Source organism: Lissotriton vulgaris, chromosome 6, assembly GCF_964263255.1.
Source record: "Lissotriton vulgaris chromosome 6, aLisVul1.2, whole genome shotgun sequence".
Lineage (NCBI taxonomy): Eukaryota > Metazoa > Chordata > Amphibia > Caudata > Salamandridae > Lissotriton > Lissotriton vulgaris.
Genome location: NC_141694.1, coordinates 1277638964 through 1277655298, shown reverse-complemented (window position 1 = coordinate 1277655298; position 16335 = coordinate 1277638964). Strand labels below are relative to the sequence as shown.

Below are 16335 nucleotides of genomic sequence, written 5' to 3'. Positions count from 1 at the left end.
ATTAGGAACATCATCCTTACAGCTGGTACTTGGTAATTCTTCCTCTTCTTCAGGGATCACCTTTAGCTTCCCAGTTTCAGGATTTTTGTTCCCGCACACAGAGCTACTCTTCTGCTTTTCAATACTCTCCTGGACTTGATTATTTTCTTGCTCAGAATTTTCTGCTTCTGAATCTTCTCTTTCTGCTTGACATTCTTCTAGCAGATTTTCTTCATTTTCTGAATCTAGAATTACAATCTCTAGATCTTCTTCATTCAATGTTTCATTCACATTGACATCATCATCCAGATGTCGACCACCTTGTCGATCTTCAAGATCTGGATTTTTGACATCATCATCCAGATGTCGACCATCTTGTCGATCTTCAAGATCTGGATTTTCTTCAGGAATTTCTTTTTCAGAGTCTGAATCAGTTGTAGTCTTTTCACTAACTTCATCAGTGTTATCAGGTGCGGTATTACTGATATGCATCCATCCAGTATCTGTTGTCACCTGACTTGCTTTCTGCCACTTGGGTACTAGACAGTTTCTCCTCCAATGAGCCTTTGTTCTGACTAAGTCTCTTGGCAATAGATCATGAGCCTGCTCCTTTTCCACATCTGTTCCCAACTGATGGAATACAGAAACTGTATCATTCTTTCTTGTTGGAAAAGCTTCTAACCATTTTGAAAGTAAACAAATGATGACTAGAACATATCTCAGTTTGTTTTGTTGGGGCACTTCAAAGAAATCTATTTGAATTTTTGCAAATGAACCACCCTCCCGGCCTATTGTTCCCAAATTCTCAATTGTCTTTTGATCTGGATTGTTTTTCTGACATGTTTTTTCCTGACATGTCAGACATGTTTCCCTGAACAGTTGAATCATTGTGTCTCTTGCTAAATGACCTGGACCATGGTACATCTGTGCCATGTCAGCAATCATGCAATTGGACATAACAAGTCCGCCATCTTTGTAAACCCTTTCATCTTCGTAAACCCTTTCATCTTCTTCTCGCTGTCTGCAACCTTCTTTGAGCCATGTGTTTTTCTCCTCAACATGTGCCTCATATTGTAAATGTTTTAACTCTTGCCATGTCTGAATTGCAAAGATTAGTATGAGGATGCTTGAAACATGTTCATTGAATTTTTCCCCTTTGATTGCAACCCACTCCTGAGCGCAAAATTTAACAATGGTACCTGCGTGCTCATCGCCTTTTAAGACATGATCATTTTTCTCTCCAGCACATTTTATCTCTGCTATTTGGTCTAGAAGCTCATATTCTTTGTTGAAGTCTGGCATGCCCTGAACAGGAGCTTCACACAAACTCTTTTTAAATTGCTCAAAGGCCTCAAGTTTAATTTCTGTCAGGACAATCGGGTCTTTTATATCTGCTTTTGTCAGTCTCTGCAATGGTTTTGCAAACATTGAGAAAGCACTAATCCATTGGCAACAGTAACCAACCATGCCTAGGAGCATTCTTACCTGTTTTTGCGTCTTACCGTATTCCATTGTCTGAATCATAATAGTTACCTGTTTGGGAATTCTCTCTTGGAACCTGAAAGCAAAAATTATTTGACTCTCTGGGTGTATTGGAACCCAATACCACTCAGTATCATGTGGTATCTGACAAAGGATCTCTACTTGTTTAGGCACAATAAGACAAGAAGGGATAACTATCTTGTTAACTTTTCTCAGGTCCTGTACTATTTTGTACGTTTCATCTGGCTTTCTAATTCCCATATCTGATGAATTACAAAGACTGTTCTCAATCTCTTTTAGGACACCCTGCTTAATGAAATTTTCAATAACAGGAATTGTTTCTGACTTCATCTTGTAGTGTGGAACATTAGGAAATGAATTTCCTTGATTGTTTGCAATTTTAAGTGGATCAGGTCTGTTTTCCTTGTCTCCACTGAATCCTGTATCTGTATTGTATTTCTGCTCATTATCATAATTTGGAAATGGCGGCGAAGGTATCTCATTCTGCTGAATCACCACCTGTCGCTGAATTTGTAGCTGTTCATTCAGCAACTGTTGCTGCTTATTTATCTCTTCCTGCATCTGTGGATTTTTACACTCACCTACAAAAGCTAAAGTCACTTTTTCCTTCTCTTTTTTCTTTGTCCATTTTGTTTTCCATTTATTCAAACTACCCCTTTTTCTCAAAGCCCAAATTAAATCTTTTATATTGGCAGAGGCAATTTTACCTGTATTGTTCAAGCCTTCAATGTCCTCATCATCCTGCAATCTTTTTAATCTGTCTGTACTGATTGTATTATCCAGTAATTTATACTCACCAGGCTGTGTCAAGTCAATCAGGTCAACGTCAAAGTTTTCACTAGGTAAAGCTAGAGTCATCACTCTCTCTTGCTGAGTTGGAATCATTATTAACTTATTTTCAGGTACATTAGAATAATGCTGAATTGGGACCGTTAAAGCTGTGGGACTAGTTTCATCTTTTCCAAGCACTGGGGGAACACATTCAATTGTCACAGGAACTGTCACTGCTTCCATGTCTGACGTTAACTGCTCCATTAAATCATTTGTAGAACTTACATGATCAGGAATATTAATTTCAGAGGTACTAGGCATCTCATCATACCTACCTGTTGTGACACCTTGAGAAGGTGTCTGGACTGGGACTCCATTAATCTGAACTGGGACTCTTGGCTTTACATTAATCTGCTCTGGGGATCTGCTTTTATTTCTGTCCTTATCTGTATTTACAACATAATTTTTATAATGATCAATTAATTCTTCTCTATCAGGTTTATTATTTACATTCGCTGATTTGGGAATCGAATTTTCATTAAAAATGATTTCTTTTGGGGGAGGTGGTATTCTTTCAGAATATGTGTCATTTAAAACTGCATCTTTAGCATCTGTATTTTTATTATGCTTACTAGTTACTTCATTACTCACCTGTTTATTCATTAATTTGCTCTCACATGTAGCAACAACATTTTTAACCTTTTTAAATACATTTTTCATTTTCTGATGGCAGAAAAACGTTTTCTTCTTCAAATAATGACTATCCATATTTTTAAAATACTTACCTTTATTAAAATAATTCAAAACAATTACAATAAGTAATTACGTTCACTTAATTGGCCTAATAGCGTTTACTGATCAATTAATTAATTAATTTAACAAGGTCAGGTGAAGTATAACTTTATAACCTGATCAATTTAATGTAACTCCTAATTTACCTGCATCGCTAATTTTAATAAACCTGGAAGGGAAAACATAAATTTGCAAAAACAATAACAACGCAAAATATTTATTTATTTTCAACAATAAAATAATCACATGTGTTTTAAATGTACTTATTTTTTTACTTACACACCTTCTGCAACATATACCTGTAAAAATTAAGCCTAAATGTGCTTGTTTTTCTAGTGTACAGTGCTGTAAATACTATAACTTTATTTATATCTCTAAACAAATTTACCAAATAATGTACTAATTAAATAATTAATGTCCTTATTTTAATCACCTTTGTTGCTATAATCCTAATCAGGGTCTTTATTGTTGTATTATTTACTAATTATCAATGATAAATATCAAATTAATTTTTTTAATTTAAAGAATTAAAGCTTCAAGCATTAATAGCGTGGGAAAATCACTTCTGGAAAATGTAAACAATGGTTTGTGTATTTTGACCAATCACCTTGTAGCTACACAGCACTCAGCCAAAGGAAATACCTACTGTCTCTCGACCAATCCGGTCGCGGCCTCCCTGTGACACTGTAATGTCAACAACCAATCAGTACAAAGCTAGCCTCCAATGAGACAACATGTGACTGTATGCGTCACTTCCAGCTTCTTCCTGACACTGCACTGCAATGGCTCGTCTCACAGAGCCCCTCAAAGCCTCCTCTCAGCTTCAGCTCACAATAAAAATTAAATATGCTAATAAGCAAGAGCGTGTTACCACAGCACAGCACTCGCTCTCTAAAAACCTGCGCACTTCCTAACACGCGCTCACTCCTCAAACGAGAGCGTGTCACTTCTTAAACACACGCGCTCGCTCCACCAACTAAAGCACACGCTCGCTCCACCAACTAAAGCGTGTCAATTTTAAATCACTCGCGCTCACGCAGCAGCGCGATCACAGCAAAACCTCGCCGGAGCCGATTAGCTTCAATCACGAAGCCTCGCCCAATGGGAGCGCGGCTCTCCTGTGACGCGACGCGCCTCGTCCAATGGGAACGCGGCTCTTGCCGTGACGCGACGCACTGGCAACCAACGAGAGCGCAACACACCAGCGTTCAATGGGAGCGCAGCCTTGGTGACTCTAATCAATGTAATGTCAGCGCATCAGCTGACACGCTGCTAACTTCTTCAAAAAGGACAGAGACTAATTTAAATAAAACTAAAGCCTCTCCTAATGAGAGCGCGGCTCCCTCTAATTTCACACAACACACGGAGCTTCGCCGGCTCCTCCGTGGGCTCGACCACCTCGCCCAATCACAGCGCGGGAGCTTGCTGGCTCCTCTGTGGGGGCTCGCCGGCCTCGCCCAATCAGAGCGCGGCCTTTGTATGACGCGACGGCGCGTCTCCCAATCACAGCACGGCGGCCGACGTAATCAGCCGCTGCAGCTGTCGGCTCTCACCATTCACTCGCAGGCCTCCCCCCTCCTTCACAAAACACCGAGAACGCTCGGTGTATTACGGAAAGGAAAGAAAACAGATTACTAGAGGGAAACGAGCAAAATATTAGATAGGCTCGAGGCGAACAACGCATGTAGCTAGGCGGGGGTATCAAGAGATTTAGAAAATATTAAAAGAACAGAACGAGCGCGCAATAATTATAACCATCAGAGAATCCCAATGAGAAGGTCAAATCTACGCAATTAAGAATAATATTAAATACTTATAACAGTATTTAAATAAAGATCGTATTCTAACCAATGGGAGCGCTTGCTAAGACTTCCACCCAATCAGAGCGCGGCAGGCTCTGACGTATGCAGCAGGCTGCAGTTGCAAAGTCTCCTCACACGCTTTCACTCCTCCAAATCAGCCCCTCCCTTACAATATTCAATCGAGGCCGTTTTTAAAGCATTTAAATAGCGCAAAATGCTTTTAGAATGTTTAAAATAACGCACAATGCTTAAAATAGCGTATTCTTCACCATAAAGGCTTAGAAACACTTTAAATCATTTTTTATAAAACGCAATTAATAACAACATGAAAACAAACCATTTGTCTGCTTCTCTAACAAAGAGATAGGTTTTTAAACATTCATTCAAGTATTCTTAGCGTGGAATAGACGACACTATTCTCACAGAATAGTCTCATTCACTAGTAAGGCAATTCTTACCCTACCCTTCTAACAGGTAATAATCAAAAGAGTCTCATTTAAAAGCAGACACCTAGATCCAGCAAGTTCAAACTCAACCCAGTTGACATTACAAATCATTCACGCAACTTCACACAGAAAACCCTGATCATACACACACAAATTCTTGGCAGGACTTGAACCAACCACAGAAAACGTCAAGCGTTGATAAGAATAGACTACGCTTATTTCCTTCCTCAGGACTCTAACCTTGGAAGAGAAATCAACGCTTATTTTTCTTCCTAGGACTCTAACCTTGGAAGAGAAAACAACCCTTACCCTTCACACAAGCTTGGATATATCTACTACTCTTTTCACAAAAAGCTTTATAACAGGCTCACCAGGTCCCTCTGCTTAATGCTACAATTTCATAGGCAATCCTCACTAAACATTTAACCATGCATGCAATCTAAGGTCCCTAAATTTGTGTTGTACGCCCACAACACGTGATATATGCTATACCACAATTTTGAAACAGACAAATGCACTGTGTAACTCTTCTAGTCACACTACCTTGCCGGCCGGCAAATAACAAGGAATCTTTCACACTGCTGGAAAAATTCCTTAAGACTACATATAACACTCTGACAAAATCAAAAACTTAACATATGTTAAACATCAATCCTATGTCTATACCAACATATATGTAACATGCATGTCAAAAACAACATATAAACCGTCTGATGCTACCAAATTGTTAGAGCCCAGAAACTAAAATTCTTTATAAATGATGACACAATCCACTAATACACTTACCAATCAATACCAGGCCCATAAACATAGTGAGGTGAATGGATTCTATATGTTGTAATTGAACTCTTTTCAAAAAACAAAACCAGCTTGTCATTTTAAAAAGTTTATTAAAACATATTTAGAAAACTTAGGTTTGGAACTTTATTAAGCAAGCATTAGGAAAAGTCATAAGTAAGTTTTATTCAGCATTTTATAAAGAGAGTTTAATTCAAGATATATTATTCATTAGCAGAAATAAGTGAAAAAGAGCATTTCCAAAACCTAACTAACTATTCTGTCTCTACCCTCATCGCCTGAAAACAAAGTCTTAAAAAGTTACATATCTTACGTGTAATCAACGGACAGCAGAACACGTCCTTCTGGAATCAAGAGCGTAAGCCAAAAGTTTGCAGCTAACGCCTATTCTTATACCCTAAAATAAGCTGAGCTAACTATTTTTCACATTCCAACAGCTGAATTCTGGCTCTCCATTGGCTGAACCACCTCACGCCACAGTAAACTGTGACATCTTCCACCACGAGACCAGGCTTTACACAGAGTCATTGTTCATGCACAGAATCCTGGCGACAGTTCCTTAGTCCGCTACAATTTGTAGCAAAAATGTTGAAGCAATTCAAAATCTGTCACGTCTCTTCCTTTCAACCTTGAGCCTGTCGGCTCTGAGCTCTCCATGGCACATCCAAACCCACTCCACAGAGTTGACTTTAGCAGTTCATTTTTTGAAGCTTTCATAATAAAAGGCTTTTCTTCCACTTCAGAATAAACTTTCTCCTGTGGCTTAGCATCAGCAGGCCTTTTCTGCGCTGCTTCTGATTGCGTCACTGCGCCACTTTCAGCTTGCATCACTTTTTCAGAAAACTATTATTTAAACAAACACAAAAGAATAATGAATTCAGGTAAAACAAACCCTTCTGTTACCCACCCTTTCCCTGCTAGTAATTAACCCATTAATAAATGACAACTAGCAGAAGCAAACAAATAAAGCAACACATATAATAACTACTATTCTTCACGTAATCCAGCTTTATGTTTCTGAAAGAGTAAAAAGATGATTAAATGATACACAGACAGACAAACACAACATAAGACATACATATAAGCACATATAAAAGCACATGCCATGAATGATCAGCTGCATATTAATAGTGACAAAGACAATAGGACAGACATAACAAACAGGACAATATTAATAATGTGTTACAAAAACAGACTTGCAAATGCGACAAGAGCACTTATAATTAGTTTCCCGCGTGTATATGTGTGGTGCAAACTTAATCTAGGTTGGATTAATAAAATAAATCATGCAACAGTGCATTAATTAATCAGTTAATGTTATGGGGAATTGAATCCACAAGCCAGAATAAAATATTTTCTGCAGCCCGCTTTATCACATGCATTGTAACGAGTGCTATTCAGTGAGTAGGTTGATGGATAGGTTAATGGCTAAGTGGGTGGATGGGTGAAAGGATTGCAAAGAAAATGGAAGTCTGAGAGGGTGATGGATGGAATGGTAAAAAATGGCAGAGAATGGAAATCTGCGGGGATCAATGACAAAAAGAAAGATGGATGTGTAAGTCAAAGGATGAATGTATGGATATATGCAAATGTGTGAATGAATGGAACAGTGACTAATGAACGAATGGATGGATGACATAACATTAAGGTGAAATGATGGATATCAGAGGGTGGATAGAAGGGTGAAAGGCTGAATGGATGGATAGATGCTTGAATGGAAGAGACAAGGAAGTACTTCTGGAAAGGTACGAACTCCCTTTCTGCACTTGCTTGATAGTAACAGAGCTTTTGTTCAACGTGTGGAGTATTTTAATTTTCTGGCTTCTCCCTTGTCTGGTGCTTGAAGTTCTATTGACAACAACTATACTTATTACAAAGATTGCTCGGTTGCCACTGAGTTCCCTCAACCAAGCAGAACCAGCCTGAGATAGACACATCAAATACACCTATTGACATTCATCTATAATATGATGGAACATGTATTTTTGTTTCATATTTCAGAAACTGCTTGTAACCGGCGCAGTGGACTGCAGTTTGAGAGGCTGGGACCTGAGAACTGTACGACAGCCTGTCTTTGAGCTACGTGGACACTCCTACGCTGTCCGAAGAGCAAAAGTAAGTTATTTTGTTTCACATCTATTATCTTTTTAACTGTGCTTTGTTTGGTTGTCTGTTGATGGTTCTTGGAGCAAATAGTTGCTTTGTGTCAAGGAAAATATATTATCCCCATTGTTGTGTCTTTTAAAAATAGGTACAGATACCTAAGCTTGTGACTGATGGTCAACATTTATTTCGTTAATCTATTTAAGTTTTAGGTTTATTTCTAAAAGAAGCCTCTCTTTTTTATCCTTTGTGCTAGCTTCTCCTCCTCGGCTCTTCAGTTTTGCTTATTCTGGTATGAGCAAAATTGTGGAATGTCCAGGTTGCAAAATGGGGAGTCACAACTCATGTTTGCCTTGCAAACCATCATGCCTGGCCACATGCATCACCCCACTGCACTTCCTCTCACTACATGTGCCTGTTTAATTTTTATCGGGCTCACATATTGTCCTGCACTGACCATGATACAGGCATAGAACTCCAGGAAGGATGGAGAGCCAGAATACTTTATGAGATAAAGAAACACAGAATAACAAGTACCCTGCCTAAAGTCCACCAACACTGGGGAACTGGAAAAGGGTAAAAGCTGAAAAAGTAAAGGGATTAGTAAATGGTGACAAACTGTCTGAATAAGGAAGGCAGACAACAAATGGAAAGTTGCCAGTCTGCTTCTCCACTCTCATTCTGAGCTTAAATAGTGCTGCTGCCTATATTGCCCTGGAAGTGAGAGGCCTAACGTGGAAGAAAGTAAAATAGCTTGTTCACAGTCTGGGTCTCACTCCCAACTCCCACTGGCTAGTTCTCTACCACTTCCAGTCAACTTTATAGGCCCTTCTAGCATGTATATCTGGGAGCTGTAGTCTTCTCTGTCCTTTCCCCTGTACCATATGTCTTTCCCATATAGTTCTTATGTTCCCTTGCCTGGATCAGCAGCGGCCAGTGCAGGTAAGCTTAATAGTGCAGGGCGGGGTGCTGTGGGGGGATGTCGACAGGCGACGGAATAGGGCAAATTACATAAATAATAACCACCCCTATTCCGTCGTCTGTTGACATCGCCCGCCACGCTTACCTGCTGCGGCCACTGCTAGTGGTGATGTCAGCCTGACCCTGCCTCACACTCCTGACAGCAATAAAACTGGCTTGCTATTAGGAGTTGGACATAATGAGCTTCCTTGTGAGTTCTACAAGTGTCCAGCCACTTTGTTGGCATGGCCACTTTTGGATCTGTTCGAGGATGCTAGGGTCCTTGAAGGCTTCCCAGCAGAGATTAGCAAGGCTCACATTGTGGTCATACCGAAGCTGGATTATACCCCAGAAAGGTGTGAGTGATACCTACCAATCTCCCGAATAAATATCGAGGCTTAACTCCTAAATTTAATGCATACTTACCAAAGTAGCTTTAGTCCTAACCTGCCACTTTGCACAATATCTGTTGCACCTTCAATGCATTGTCCACGGGACTTGAACTGTCTGAGCCTCTTGCTTTGTTACTGATTGACTTTGAGAAGGCCTTCAATAGTGTGTAATGGGATTACCTCCTTGCACTCTTGGTTTGCATGTTACGCTTTCAAGTTTACAAATGTATACTCTACACAGGACTTTGAGGCCATAGGGATCTTAGTAAACACACAGAGCTTCAGAAACATAGGCATTCAACTCGCCCACATAGAGGACTTAGCGCTGACAGACAACATTTCCAACTTGATGGGCTGAATATGCAAAGACACACACATATGTTTATTTCTAATCTTATAAATGCTAGGTAGGTTTGTGCTATTGAAAAATATAATTTTCCCTAAAATCTTGTATACATTATAAAACTACCCTTTTGTTCTTTCACAAAGCCTTTTACTCACCTTGATGTCATTACTGAGAACATTCTTGTGGCATAATGGTCGCCCCCATATCTAATTTGTTAAGTGTTGCAAATCAATTTATGATGGAGGGCTAGCAATGATCGACCCTATATTATATCACCGAGCTCCTCACTTGATTGTCATGAATGAACGGATCTACTCCCCCACATCGGATCAATGTCAGACCCAGCAATTTCAGTTTGTTTGTGGGCCTTGGGTGAGGGCTCTCCAATCCTATACCTTTACGGAAGGAAACTTCCCCCTGGAGTGGCCCTTGCAACGAAGATGGTGATGGAAATAGGGAGGGCCTCAAACAAACAATTTAGATGGGCTTGAAGACTGACTGACCAATCCCCCCCTTCCCATGGATGGTTACTAACATACTGGAGGTGACTTTGTTGGAAGGCTTTGATGGCTGGAATCGGCTAGGGATTTCACTGCAGAGGGCATAGTGGCAGGGGGGACGTTAAAACCCTTTTCTGACATCAAGAAGGAATTTGGACTCCTTCATATGCAATTCTACCTTTACCTCCAATTTAGAAATGCTATTATGCCTTACTTAGTGGGACTGTAAGGATTACTCAGCTTCATTCTACTAGAGGTGAAACTGACCATATCTCAGTTTCCTTTGCAGGGGAAGATTACCTATCTGTATAAAACCCTGCTTAATAACTCCCCTGATACCTTCAGTCAGATTAGAGAAGCCTGTGAAGACGACATTGGCAACCTCAAAGGCTAGGAATGGACCTTTGCACTTATGGCCGTGTACAAGGCTACATTCTCGAGCAGAATCCAGATCCAGCTAATGCAGTTCAAATATCTATATACAATATTTCTGACCCCCTGAGAGATTGTGGCGCTTCTGGTGACGCCCAGGTCCAGCATATGCTTTAGATTTCAGACAGAGGTGGGGACCCTTATCCATAAAATTTGATCCTGATTATTGTTTACTCTTTTCTGGGAGGGGATATTTCACACATTTGAAACAGTATTGAAGCGACCAAGCGACCCAAAACCAGAAACTGCTCTACTAAATATACTTGAAATAAGGACATCACAGAACTGGGAAGTCCCAACTTAGGCTGGCTTTAGTATTGGGGAAAAGAAACATTGCTCAGAGGAAGGCAACACCCCCTAGCATAGTCAGATGGGATTGTGGTATGGACAGGTGCCGTGCACTTGAGCTCCTGATATATAAGGTCTGGCAGTGTCCCCGATAATATTGTACTCTCTAGGAGAGTTGACAGGATTACCAGGTGGAGGAGGCAGATGTTTAAGGAAAACATTGAACCCGGTAAAGAGATCTAAATAAAAAAAAGAGTTGTTATCAAAAGCATAACCCATGTAAATGTGTCCCCATCAGACAGTAGCTGGAGTAGCTCATGCTGTTTTCCACTCTGAGTCCGCCTCACCTTAAGGTGGGCAGAGTTGGAGTGGACAATAGCATGAGTGAAAATGGCGGGCTCACCTATGGGTTTTTCTAGCTGCCAGTCTTACGGACACCAACAGGATGAATCCTCTCCAAGCTCTCTCTCATCAGAATTGACTAGGGATCAATGTGCCATTTCCCAGCTAAAAGAGAGCATCTGGTTGCTTACAACTTTTCCTCTTTAAGATAGGTGTTTGACTTGTCAGCCTTCGGTTGGTCTACCTACAAACTTTTTGGCTACTTACCGCCTCTTTTGGTTATATCTGTTTGTTGGCCTTAGGACTCTGGGCACTTTACCACTGCTGACCAGTCCTAAAGTGCATGTTCTTTTCCCCTAAACATGGTGAAATTGTTGTATAAACATTAGCATAGGTAATTTACTTGTACATCCCTTGTAGAGTGGTATTTCATATAACCAGGGACTGTAAATTAAATGCTACCAGTGGGAATGTAAAACACACAAGAGGATGGACGGAATGTTGCACAATGGCAAAACATTCCCCCCCAGTCACAGATCTGGGTTTAATCCATCGTTATTTTGCTCACCAAGCCACCCCAGTTCAGACAGAGCCATATGCCAATCAGTCTTGACCCTGTGCCTCATGGGAACAGTCCAGCCCGAGCTGCCAAGCCATGTCTTTCCTGGACCGAAATCAATCATCCTAGGACCCGTTTCTGGCTATCAGCAGTCTTCAGCCAGGATAGCTTGAATCCAGTGGCTTAGTGAGCACGGGACCCACGTCTGGGCATACTCTTCCCACATAGGGTGAACAGCAAAACACACAAGATGATGGACGGAATGTTGCACAATGGCAAAACATTCACCCCCAGTCACAGATCTGGGTTTAATCCATCGTTGTTTTGCTCACCAAGCCACCCCAGTTCAGACAGGGCCATATGCAAATCAGTCTGGACCCTGTGCCTCATGGGAACAGTCCAGCCCGAACTGCCAAGCCATGTCTTTCCTGGACCAGAATCAAGCATCCTAGGACTGGTCTCTAGCTATCAGCCGTCTTCAGCCAGGATAGCTTGACTCCAGTGGCTTAGTGAGCACGGGACCCACGTCTGGGAATGCAGCACTGATTGTGACACCCATTTAAGTAGCCTTTCAAACCTGTCTCAGTCCTGCACTTAGCCTTCGCTAGCTGAACCTGTCAGTGCAGGTCGTCACCTCACACTACATGAATGGTAGGCTTAGCTATGTTATTGAACACAAGTCCTGTCATTCAAACAGGTATGAGTGTGTGAACCAGCTCTGAAACTCAAAATAGGTTTTTATTTTCTGCTGTGCTAGGATTAGCTTAGCACTTAAAAAAGCAGAATGAGTGTAAAATTGCTATAAATGTAAAACTGCAAATATGGTGGAGTGGTTTCTCTTATTCAGGCTTTTGGTAAACGTAGATACTGTCAATGTAATTGCAATTATTGTAGTTGCAATTCATATTGTGTGCACTAGATCAAGGTTTTTATTTTTAAATTTTTCTTTAAAACGTATCCATGCTGTTCTTGAGTGTGTTATTCCTAAAGGAAACAGCATTTTTGGTTTTGTTGTATCGTCACAGGGCGTGTTTGCTTTGTCTCACTTTATCTCCTAACACCACACCTCAGGTTAATTTACTTGGTCCTCCGATGGATCCTGAATTGTGACGAGAGGGGTCCGATATAGGGGATCCTATTTAGTTATCCAATGAGGACCAGGAATTGGATAACTAACCTACAAACTCGCAATTAAATTCATATATATCATTCTCAAAACTACGCTAAACAAATGCAGAATTATCACAGCTAGACAAAATCTCCTGAAGAAATTCACTTGAACTAAAATCATGCAAATTCAGTTAGAGCTATACAGAATAGTAACATTAGTATCTCATGACCAGAGACATCTCAATTAGACTTCCCATCCCTCATTAATACTCACTTGGAATGCACAATCAATTATTGGTGAGAAGTCATGGAGAGACAGAAACGGTATTTAAAGTTAGATTTTTAACAGTAAGTTAAAAAGAGTAAATATGTCAATATCAAGTATTTGAGATTCGAGAGTGCAGGATCATCAAATTAAGCTCTTTAATTGTCATAAGCTACCAAAGTTCATGAAAGATCAAGAAGGGACATGAACCATGAAAGCTCAAAGGTACTCTCCTATGAGGGTAAAGAAGTCCAGGAATGGCTCACACAGTGTATGAGTTTGTTGAAAGGGGAACCAGTAGAATCTGTAAGCAAGATCCGAAAGCAAGGAGAATAAATGATCTTCACCCAAGAGGAAAAATGTAAGCGGTTCTCCGTCCCATCAATGTATAATATAATCCTCAAGTTCTGGGGTGATACCGCCTGGATCACCTCATCTGATCAGACCACTCAGTCCAGTGGCCAGTTCTTATAGGATGATTGTCATGCAGCATAAAGAAGACAAATAATATAGCAAAAAGGTGGTGATCATCACATTATCGGGCGAACCATCCAGTTTATATAATTTCTAAACGATAGTCTTTACCAAAGGCACATGAGTGAGTTCAAGAAGACAGCTTTTCGCAGCAGATGTTCCCAAAGTAACAAAGTTGTTTTCAAGCAATACTAGTATGTGCATGGGAACTCTTCCGATGAAACATAGTTTCATTTCACATTGTAAGTTTACAAAGCCTTTCCATGAGAACAGAATCAAGCTAATTAAGGAACAGGCAGGCCTAAATTGAATTTAGTTTATGAAATATAGAGTATAAAATAATGGAAATCTACTTTACATTCTAGAGTTTTTAAGACCCTATCTATACATTTCTCTTAAACTTATTTGCACTCATAAATCATTTTAGTTCCATTGAAATTAACATGTGTAACTATGACATATTCCTGCATTTTCAAAGTACCAATGTATAAAATCTTTCCAAAACATAAATTATTAATATCATTTTTAGTAATTCACATTAGTACATGTATGAAGATTATTCTCTGAAATTTTCAGAGCATTAGGAACTAGTATAAGCGTGCAGAACCATTTTTTTCAGTTTCTCTTTTCTCACTTGGTGCACAATTTCACATATGCTAAACATGGAGTTTAAAATGAAACTTCATTTTCACACGTAACTGTCTCTAAATCATGTTAGATTTCATTTCATTCTTCACACACATCATTATTTAAAGAGGATGGTTTATGAAATATCTATAACACCTGAACCATCACATTCACATTTCTATTACACATTAAAAGAATACACCAGTGCAGTTTAGTAAAACACGAGCCTATGTTATTCGAGCAAAGATTTTCATCTAGTGAACACTCGTATGCATGCTTATACGATGCAGGAACTAAATGTTCTCCTGATTTCTTCAACATGTAGTTAGCACAAGTTGTGCCCTTTTGTCATTTTTCTCTCAAGAGTGTCAAAGTCGGTTTTATGTGTCAACTAAGGGATTCGGCAGATTTCCTGCTTCATCAGTTCCATTAACTATCCCTCTAATGTCTCACTCAAATATTGCTCGGTCAGTTGTGGAGTGCCTGCAGCATCAAGTTGGCACATTGATTGAGCCCTTAGGGCCATGGGTGTCAAAAACCTAACCCTGTGGTTCTAGAATCATCTAGAAAACGTAGCATGTTTGTTCATCTGCCTTCTTGTAGAAAGTAGATAGTAGGGTAATATGGAACCATAACTCTTACAGAGGTCAAATTCACCACTTGAGCCTGGCACTATCGTAGACTATTTGCAAATCATTTCTGAGGTGATCGCTGACCATTTAGGCAGTTTGTACTGCTGTGCGACTTTTGTAGACCAGCCTGTATGGCTAAGTTTCAGCTTTGCACAAGCAAGTCCAACATAAGTTCACTACATCCCCTTTACCAGTCAGCATCTGTTTGACCCTTCCACAGAAATTTTTTTTACCAGCTTCGGCATAGTCCACGTCAAGACACACGTTTTGTAGGAGATATGTGGGCTACAGGCAGAACTGGATAGATTTCCGTTTGAAGGGGCTGTCTGATGAATCCCTGGACCTAAAAGCAAGTTGAAGATCACTTTTAGGTTTAAAGCATTTTATTAAGGCATAAAAACATAGAAGGTAAGGGAACGTGAGGGGTAGGGTTACATACATTCAGGTGAAAATAGCTGAGTATAAATCTAGGAGTGCGATGGTGGACAAGGTTACTGCAAAAGAAAAATCAAATGGTAAAATGATAAGGGCTAATACAGTCAACACCATCAAGCAGATCAGAAAATGAAAGGCAATGATGCAAGAAACCAATCCCACCAGCCCCCAGAACCCCTCCCTCCAAACTCCCCAACTCACCCCAACACCCTCCCACCTCCCCCCCGTCCAGTACTCGGCCATAACGCATCCTGCCCTCCCGCCACGCCCCCCACCCCGTGAGCCCAGATCTTGTGTCCCCTTAGTCAGTTGAGATCACCGGCGGCGTTAGTCTCAAAAGTCTGAGGTACCTCGGACAGGTGAGTTCCCTAAATTCTGTAGTTAGAAGCGCATGAAAGGGTTGCCATAGCTCATCAAATTGTTCCACGTCCCCCGCCACCATAAGCGATAGTTTCTCCATACCTAGCACATGCCAAAGCCTGTGTAGCCAGCCTGTGATGGAGGGGACCGTGGTGGTACGCCAGTGAATCAAGATGTTCTGAATCGCTGAACCCAGCGCTATCGCAATTTGCCTGCCCCTGCGGGACTTCAGCGGGTACATCAGGCCATTCGGGAGGCCCAGCAATACATACGCCGGGAAGCGTGGCAATTCAGTCTCAAAATGAACATCAATCTCGTTGAGAACCTCCCTCCAGTATTCCTCTAACAAGGGACAGTCCCAAAGTATATGTGTAAGGGTCCCCACCTGACCACATCCCCTCCAGCACTCCTTCTCAATA

At 40.6% G+C, this 16335-nt stretch overlaps 1 protein-coding gene across 1 annotated transcript in view; it reads left to right on the top strand.

The window, feature by feature from the left end:
- PEX7 (peroxisomal biogenesis factor 7) overlaps positions 1-16335 on the top strand; it is a 1199560-nt gene that overhangs the window by 688867 nt on the left and 494358 nt on the right. Inside the window, exon 7 of the mRNA XM_086927402.1 lies at positions 8093-8206. Within this exon, the coding sequence (XP_086783528.1) occupies positions 8093-8206 (114 nt within the window). The remainder of the gene's footprint in view (positions 1-8092; positions 8207-16335) is intronic.